Source organism: Thermobia domestica, chromosome 6, assembly GCF_964235325.1.
Source record: "Thermobia domestica chromosome 6, izTheDome1.hap1.1, whole genome shotgun sequence".
NCBI classification, from domain to species: domain Eukaryota; kingdom Metazoa; phylum Arthropoda; class Insecta; order Zygentoma; family Lepismatidae; genus Thermobia; species Thermobia domestica.
In genome coordinates this window covers 20,980,732-20,990,893 of record NC_137459.1, presented here as the reverse complement: position 1 = coordinate 20,990,893, position 10,162 = coordinate 20,980,732, and the positions used below count along the sequence as shown (strand labels likewise).

Here is a 10,162-nt window from a genome sequence, read left to right as displayed (position 1 = left end):
TAGATGGATAATAATAATAACAATAACAAACTACTACTACAGTGCCCGAGAATTATCTTGGCAGTGACGTCAGCGCTCTCAGTTGCAAGGCTACCAACTTACGCTACTCACAAATAGTACTTAGAAAGCTCACTGAACGCTTCGTACGTCACGTCGAAACTGCAGTGTAATAATATGCTGTTAGCAAACTATGGGAGAATTTAGATAACAATTGATTTGTATAATTCTAGTATATATGTGCATTGTTATGACAAAGAAAGAAAAAAATAATATTACACTAACAATTATCAGAATATTTTAAAATGTACACAATAAATCACAACAATACAAGTAGAAATAATTTACTCTTACCTTTAGTCTATCATTGGTGAGCAGCCGAGGTCGTCTGAATCGTCGCTATAAATTCCAGACCCGTCTTCCCGATCACTGTCTGTTACAGAACTATCGGATTCTGAATGGCTTCCAACACTCACAATTAAATTGTCAATCCGTTCATCCATAAGACAGTCCTTTTCCCAGTAAAACTGTTCCCATTTTCGCGAGTTTTCAACAGCCTTCCTCCAGTCTTATTTCGTTACTTGTTTGAAAGCTTCTTCAATAAGCTTCTCTACACTTTGTTTGGTAAAAGTTTTGTTATTGACAGCGATGTATTTCTTCACGTTTGCCCATATTAATTCAATAGGGTTAAGGTCAGCATGGTATGGCGGTAGTCTTATTACTTTATGTCCTTTGCTTGTTGCAATTTCATCAATAACATATTTTACATGTTGAGGTTTTTTTCTTTATCAATTCATAAAGTTCAGCTTTCAAGAAATCCGGACTATGGGGTACATTATGAGCCGATAACCAGGACAACATTTCTGATTTTCTACTATTGGAAGTTGGAACTTTTTCAATTTGCTTGTTGTGAAATGGAGCATTGTCAAGAATGATCACTGAGTTTTCTGGTAAATTTGGAATGAGTTGCTCTTGAAACCACGAAAAAAAATTATCACCATTCATGTCACCATGATAATCTCCAGCACTTGATTTAGAGGAAAAGACCAGCTTTGCACCTTCTACAAACCCGTTTTTACTACCAGCATGGACGAGAATGAACCGAGGATCTTTTCCAGTCGGAACTCGTAACCCTCCACAGCCCTCCGAGTCTAACCAGACTTTCGGTACAGCATGATGCGTATGAACGAAACTTTCATCCAAGTAAACAAATTGCCTTTGAGGTTCGTTTACGCGCAACCTCCTCACTTCGCGTATATATTTATGTCGCCAAACGACAATATCGCTTCTTTCAAGAAGCAGATTTCTGTTCCCAATAGAATGTTTTTTAAACTTAAAACCCAACTTGCGCAGTATTTGTCGTAATGCCCACTCAGAACCCTTGAAGTTAACGCTTTTCTTAAGTTCATACAATAATTTATTTACGGTCACGGCAATGCCTTCAGCATACATATTGTGAATTGTTCTACGAACTACTGCTTCGTCGAAAGAATCTAAATTTGTTTGCCTTTTCTGGGTATTTGGTCTTGCTTTACCGGGTGTCACGACGGGTTGTCCTGTATTTAGACTTTTCTCCTTCTCTTTCACAATTCGCCACACGGATCTCTCACTGACACATGTTGCTCGGGAGGTTTCACGCACACTATCAGATTTATTATTGTTTGATGCAAAAAAAGTTGTAAACATTAAAAACAATGTCTCTTGCATCACTATGCAACGGCTTGCCTTTCTTTATGGCACTATCACCCATTCTTATACACAAAATTTCAAACACGAGAACAAAACAAAAGGATTCACAACTCTTACCAGTCACTACACACTGTATAGCCCTACACAAAGAAAACACGCGCTTTCCAGTTCATTTAGTTTTTTTTTGTGTGTGTGTGTTTGTGTGTATGTTTTTCCTCGAAGCGCTGTTCCTGTGCCCTATCGGTAAATATTAGAATTTTCGAAGCTACATTCACAACCCCCACGCTCTGTTTCCGCGCGCAAGAAACACGTTCACATATCATCCTCTAATTCAAGAACTGTGATAGGTAAAAACATGGGGCTTTCTTTAAAATAAACTTTGAACTTCCCTTTCCATTTCGTCCACTGCATGTTTGTGCCTATCTTCAACAGAACGGAAGTTTGTAGCATGTTGAAATCTGAATGTTGTTAGAACAGAATAAAAACTAAGTGGCTATCATTTAAAATTGTTTTCGGCATACTTATAATATAAAATTCAAATATAAAATAATCATATTCTTCATGAAAGTTATATAAATTAAAAAGCAAAAAATATACCGCTTTATGCAGAGTCGTTTTGACAAATGATTAGCGTCATGCTAAACGCCCGACTTCTGCAGGAAGCATATGTAAGTCGAACGCTTTAGTATGGCTCTAATCACACGTCAGAAGGACTCTGCATATGGCCCATAGCATTTACGTCTTCTCAAACTCCAGTTATCGTTATACAAAGATTACAAGTATATTTGTCAGAAATTAATCTCCCATTTCTGTTCATTTGCTTTCGCTTTCCTGTTGTAGAGAACACTGCTTACTGTTAAGTTGGTATTTGTGTTCGCGCATTTTCTCTTTCCTGAGATTGGACGTTGAATTGAACGAAGCGTCTGTTTTAACCAGTGGGACTGCATTTGAGCAATAGCGGTGTCTACGTCATTGCCAAGATAATTCTCGGGCACTGTAATAATTATTATCTCATTAAAAGTTAGGAGCTTATTATCGTTCAAGGCATAACATTACAACCAGAAATGTAACATTTGGTAAAAGTATTTCGTTTTGTTTAGTGATGCTCACGAGAAGAGGAATTTCTCATCTCGTTTCTGAAACAAAACAAAATTGAGACGAGAGTTAACATTTTACATTCAAGACTGGAAAAGGCTAACTCAAATTATCGTCCCGATTTGGAGATGGAAATCGAGACGAGACGAAAATTATCGTAAACATTTCTGGTTTTATCTAGATTCTCGAAATAGTGTATGTCCATTCTTTAAGTAACAATTGCTTTATAGACTGAATCTTATACGCAATTTTGTTGCTTTGTATTTCGGAGCTTATTGAATTTATTATGGTCTGTGTAAGTATTTTTGTAGCTAAGCTTTTATAATTACTTCTGCATATCCTAAAAGTTAGTTTATTATATGTCTTACTGTTCAGTGATATTCAGTTATTTTTATTACAGTTGTTTTCCTCAAAACGTACAGTAGAATACTTTCCACATGAAACTTAAGTGGTACGTTATCATTTAAAATTTTGGTAGTTGTAGAGGTGTGTCCTGGAAGTCCAGACACCCTCCCGAAATCCTGACTTATCTGTAAGCTTTGCCTAATTTTAGGGCAACTTTATAAACTTTAATACCATTATTATTATTATTATTATTATTATTATTATTATTATTATTATTATTATTATTATTATTATTATTATTATTATTGTTACTATTATTATTATTATTATTATTATTATTATTATTATTATTATTATTATTATTATTATTATTATTATTATTATTATTATTTCTGAAAATATAAGACCTCAATATTACGTCCTATTGCAATGTAAATAAGCAGACTAAAGTTGATAGGAAAAGAAAAAGAAAGGATAAGAGATACTTTCGAGGGATTAGTGTCCGAAAAGAAACGAGAGGAGAGAAATAAGGTGCCAGTTCCTGGACAATATTAATATCGAAACTTCGGATGAATAAACAGAAACTAAATAGGATTTGTCTTCATCACGATACATGGTAACACCCTTTCTTTGGATAAAATACTTTGGATTCTGTATGCGTTATATTGATATTTTAAACAAAATATACGAACCAATATAAAAAAGAATAGTTCCTATTTATAAATTTTGGTTGAACGGATATAGGCAACGTGTTGGAAATTGCGAACGAAAATATTATTATTTCTAGCAGTAGGAGTAATAGTGGAAGATGTTCGGAATAAATGCTCGGAAACAATTTCGTTTCAGACATATTTATGACTCATACTAGGCCCTAAGCATGGCCCCTAAAGGTCGTATTCATGAATTGTTTCCTAAACACGTTACATTTTCACACAGTACGAATCAAGGTTGTAGACAGACATGTGACGTCATCCCTGTGAAGAAAGCCGTCTCCACTTCAACTTGTAAGACCGAAAGAAATTGAGTATTTTTTTCATTTTATTACACATCAGAAGTATGAATATTGTAGTTGATAGAAACAACTTACCGCAGCGAGAATCGAACCCGGCACCCTTGAGTTACGAAACGAATATTCACGCCACTACACTAAATAAGACTCAAAGTCTGACTGTTAAGTAAGAGTCCAAAACACTCATGTATGTAGCAAATTGCACACCTTTACGATAACGACGAAATACACTGATTTTGGTCATGAGAAAATATTATAGTCGAGAGACTTCAAATTTAAATTAAAAAACCAAAATAGGCATATAGTGCCTCAGACCACTTTCACCAAAAGTATCTCCGTAACTTGTCTTTATTATACTTAGTAATACTCGTTTTACAGTTATTTCCAGTAACTATGAACGACAGGGACACGAACACAGATACATCGAGGACATACAATTTCAAAGGATCTCCCACCGGCAATTGAACACGTGACCGCGAGCACCGAATTATCTGAGGAAGTGATGGAGTGAGTCAATGAAAACTTGACCCACCACCCGCCATGACCCTCTACCGACCGTGACTCACTCTGACCCACAACCCACCATCGCCTACTCGGAAGCGCACCCACCATGACCCACTCTGTCTCATCCACCTGCTCCGACCCACCACCTACCAAAACACATCGTTATTAACTCTGACACATGATACACAGTCTCTTCTCTACCGACTAAAGAGTTTATACTTGTAATAAAACCAGGTTGTGAAATTCTAACTAATCGGAGTTTGAATTTTTACGGTCACTCGCTCAAGCACCGGTCTGTTACAATAACGGTGGATCTTACCTTCACGATATAAAGTGGTAAAGTGTTTCTCATGGGCCAAATTTCGTTGAATTTCAACTAAATTATCATGATATAATTATTTCCTCGTTGAATTATCGATACTTTTCAGTGGAAAAACGCATGAAATTTGAAAGTCCCAAATCAATGTAAGGAGTACAACGTACATTTCAAACTTAAAATTTCCGTCTAATTGAGCGTACATTACAAATTTTATTTATATTTTTTTATTCCTTGATTGCCCTGTGCCCTGAGCGCTCCATATAATAAACTAGTGGTGGGTACAAAAACTGGTTTTTCGGTTTTCGGTTTTTAGAATGACCGAACCCGTTTGTTGGAAATTTTCAAAAAAACGGTTTCGGCTTTCTCAAAAAACCGGTTCGGCTTTTCACCAAAACCGGTTGCCGGCTTTCTCCAGAACCGGGTCGGTTTTCCACCGGATTAGGTTTCGGTTTTCTTCAAAATCGGTTCCGAGCTTTTTCCAAAATTTGTTCTATTTCTGACCAGAATAGTGTTTCGTTGTTCTACGGAAACCGTATCCGTTTCCACAGAAATAATTTTATGTGTTTTCCAAGTTTTCGGTTTTGAATCGGAATCGGTTTTGAAGAAAACCGGTTACGGTGAAAAACGGAACCGGTTTCGGTGAAAAACCGAACTGGTTTTGTAGAAAACCAAAATGTCAGTTTTTCAGATTTCGTTTTTTAGAAACCGGGTCCCAGTTTTTATAAAAACCGGTTTTGCCCATCCTTATAATAAACATAAGCTTCAGCAATTATTATACTAGGAAGCGCATGGTTTCTGTTTTTCAATTTGTTTGTGAATTTGTTTCTCAACTAATATCGATCGTTTTCGATTATTTTTTAAACTAACCCACTACCAATTTTGCATATATAGAAAGTGTTCCCCCCTCATAAAGAAGAATTTTAAAAAATGCTATGAGACATTCTGTTCATTTTTAATAAAGAGTTAATATACTGAATTTCAGCTCCGCAAGTGTAATGGCTTGTGAGATGCTCATTTTTCTCAAAAATTCGGATCCAAACTACCCCCGTAAGATATTATTATAATGAAAGTGATATGATAACATCCCAGTTTGGATTAAGGCCTAACTGTATACCAAAAGTCATTTAATTTAACTTTTCAATTTGGCATTGATGATGAGACACAAAAAGTTACATCCATTTTTATATAATAATTTACATATTATAGTTATTCAAAAATGTATTGAAAGGTTTGGAAGGGTATGTGCCCCACCCAATTAATTTTACAAAGGAAAATACGAAGCACATATTGCCTCATTTTACGTATACAATATCTGTGCACAATTACATTTACTTCAGTCTACCTGTTCTTGCCTTTACGGCGTCAACTTTCACAATTTTGGGTTGGGACTTTTGCACTCTAAAACAGTATTTCCGCAGAAAACCAAAAGAATAAATATTCGTTTCCTTTCTGCGCATTGGCCCTACACAAAGTTTCGTTGCAACTCATCATGTCTTTTAGGCACTTCTGATATACTGTTATTTTCACTTTTGATATTTCGTGATCTTTGTCTTTAATGTACCACACTTATGCATGTTGGTTTAAGGGAGATCATGATTAAAGCAAGTGAATTATGATAGGCGAATTAGTGGAAGGAGAAAATTGAAGGAAATTGGAGTGTCCCGAGAAAACCCACGAGCACGATGTTGTCCTCTTCAAGTTTACTTGCCTTGGGAACGAACCAAGTAGGGGAAACTGTTGTACCATGGAACACTTTTTGCGTGTTTCAAGATATAATATTACCAACAGTTATTTCTGCAATTGTATTGCAGTGCATTTAAACTTGGATGTTTTCTGAATGAAATTGTGTCATTATTTAAGTTCTTATTTCCCTTCTTCGTTATGTTTTTAAGTTTTCAAAAATTCCCAAGAAAGTGTTCCATGGTACAAATACTCATGTACCTTGGAACACAGCCTCATGTACCTTGAAACATATATTTCTAATATGGAAATTCACAGAAATAAAGTCACAAATAATTATTCTAAGATTTATTTTGTGTATCGAGATTTGTTGTTTTTAGTATACAAAAGCGTGTGAAAAAAAAGAATGGAAATTTTAATATTTACTCTAATCAGGCAAGCTTTTACCTTCATATTGAACCTATTATTAATCGGAAGGTTAACCTTATTTATTTATTGAAAAATTCGTAAACCTAGCAATAACTAAAGTATGAAAAGAACACTATAACAATATTCTATTTGTTATTCTATTCTTAAAATCCTGAAGAAAAAAACAAAGTCTCTAAAACAGTTACAAAATTGATCATATGTTGGACATACTATGTTCTAATTCTTTCAACGTAAAGTAGACAGGCCTATCAGAAGATAACATAAGGAATTACTAAATCAGGAAATATTGACTTATTCGTGGAAATGGTCTCGGCCTACGTGATCTATTACTTATGTGCCTCAATGTTACTCAAATATAAGAACCAAATCCACTTGAAACCACAATTGTTCAGACACACTACTGGAGCCTATTGGCCGAATGAGTGGTGGCAGTTTCACCATAATATCAGATGCATTCACTTCAGACTGTCCTGAAAACTCTTCATAAAATGTATTTGCAGTAGCTGAAATATGCTTAAATAACTTAATTTTAAATTCGTTGTAATTAGATTCAACTGAACAAATCTTTCCTCCATAAAATTCAACGATTCGTTTTTTCTTAAACTGCACCAACACATAGTCATCCGGATTGAGATTATGGCTTCAATGTTTTAGTTTAATTCAACTTCTGTGTCCATCAGTTCTGCAAGCATAACATCACTATCATCGTTTTCATACAGGCTTATGTTCTCAGATTCTTCATCAGATGTTTCGAAACTACTTTTTCTATTGGATTTGTTCTTTCCTTTTCTTTGCTGTTCTTGCTTCTTATTTCCTTTCTATGTGGCTCTGTGCTCTTTCTTATCTTTCAATTCTTGCTTTGCAAGTATCTCTCTTACTACCCTACTTCTACCTGTGACAGTCTTTCTTCGACATTTTGCACTTTACGAAGTTTGTGCTTTCTGGTTTGACTGTACTTCCTCTTTAAAGACTGATGTAGAAGGCAAAACTTGCACGAATTGTACAATTGTTTCGTTTCGTTCATGGACCAGAGTGTTGTCCTTTTCACGTATATCATTTAGATGACCATCTGGCCGATGGTCTATTAGTGAAGCTGGTGAAAAGTCTAACTCCAAGAAAATGATTTTGTCTATAGGATAAATCCCTGAACAGTGAAAACCACTGGTGATATTTGATGTGCTGAAAGCACGCGCGGATACATAATTCCCAACACTTCGGTCACAGCATAAATATCAAAATGTTTTCTCGGATTATTATGTAAACATTCTTCCACAGCTTAGTTATAAAAAATATTTGAAAGAACCGTAAACAGCCATATCCAGTGATTGTAGTCCTGAAGTATGCGAATGGGGAGTCAGCATGACAACTCCAGCTTCAGCTACCATCTCAACAGCCTCGACAGATAAGTGCGTTTCATAGTTATCGATGTGGCCATTGGCCACATTTGTTATGTATGTAGTTAATCTCTCCCCTCCGTCCTCACATTTCACACTATACTCAAATGTTTCTTTCCCTGACTGTTTAAAATATTTCAGATGTCGGGATAAAATAGCTAAAGACACTTGGCAAACTTTGCAAACTTCAGAATTGAAATACGCTTCCCAGGCTCGGGAATGACTGTTTTAATTGCGTTCTTGATTGAATTTGGGTTAATGGCAGGCCTTTTCTTTCCTATCTTGCCTCTTGGCATTTCGATTCCTGCAACGACAGTAAAAGAATGTTCAAAAAATACACTTGACAATGAGTTCATGTACCTTGGAACATGTTCCAAGGTACAAGATATGTTTCTGTTTCATGGTACAAGAGGCTGTAGACAATTACTAAAATGGCGCAATAATGATAACGCTACATTCAGAGTAGAAAAGAAAGTCACAAAAATGCTCACCTAATCCGCCTGAACTAATAGATTATTACAGATTATACAAACAAAAAACAGTAATGGCACTAAAAAACAATATTTCAATTTCTAAATAGTTCGTTTTATCCCTGAAAAAAAGTTTTTCACTTTCATAAATCACATACACTTCTGAGCACAACGAAAGCCACGATAGCACTGTCTGACAATGTCAAAGCATCATATAGTTTATTGAATCATCTCTAGATAGTATAGGAGCTCAGAAACATGCGAGTGTTCCAAGGTACACTATGCTCAAGGTACAACGGTTTCCCCTACCCCACCCTCAAATCAGAGTTGAACTGGGCCGGTGGGTCAGTGGTTCGAGTTTTCTGAGTGGATCAGTGGGCCGTGGGTCAACAGCATGTGACCCACTGCGACCCACCATAACCATTGCAACCCACTGACCCACTCTCAGCTACCGACCCACTCTACTTACTGCATTGTAGACAGTATCTTCTGAACAGTTTGTTTTTTGCACCCTCGACACTAGACATAGGAACTAAATATGCGTTTCTGATTGGTTGCAGTTTGCGATTGTCTAAACCTTCTGGTGTATGTATTGTGTATTATAGCAATATAAGAAAATTGTCACTTTGTTGGAATTAAAGAAGAAAATTGAAGAAGCAGCTGAGGTTAAATTAATATCATGGCAGTCAAGCTGGAACAAAACGAGCCCTGCGGGGCTTCCGAACCGTTGTTACTACTAGTTACACTATGGATTCGTATAGCAAAACTGCACGCGTAACGTAAGTAAATCACTTTTTTAGTAGTATTTATCTTATTTTAATGAAAAAGTGTTATGGAAACTTAATAAACAATAAAATCTAAAAATTAAAAAAGTTCCTCTGAGCCGGATTTGAACCCACGCCAAAAGTAATTATAATTACTAATCAGTTGTGCTAGCCCGCTCGTCCCTGAAGAGCGACAAAAATAGTAGGTGGTTCATTTCTGTTATATTTATGGTACGTGGCGAGAAACAGATAACTTCAACTAATCAGGCCTTGAAAGTTAAACGTGCACAAGTTCTACAGTGTTCAGAAGCATATTGATCTATGATTAAGCCTCCCCTGGTTCCACAAAAGACTGAATTCATAAGTCCTATGCCGGTCGCACCAGTAATTCACGTGCGAATGGCACCTCGTAGCGTTGTTACGTAACACACGTGTAGTATAAATAAAGCTTCGAAAACGCAGTTTGC

At 36.0% G+C, this 10,162-nt stretch overlaps 1 protein-coding gene across 1 annotated transcript; it reads right to left on the bottom strand.

The window, feature by feature from the left end:
- Positions 1-747: 747 nt before the first annotated feature.
- Positions 748-1,449, bottom strand: LOC145687133 (uncharacterized). Its single transcript, XM_081760592.1, has one exon. The coding sequence runs from the start codon at positions 1,447-1,449 to the stop codon at positions 748-750; it is 702 nt and encodes a 233-aa protein (XP_081616718.1).
- Positions 1,450-10,162: the final 8,713 nt, after the last annotated feature.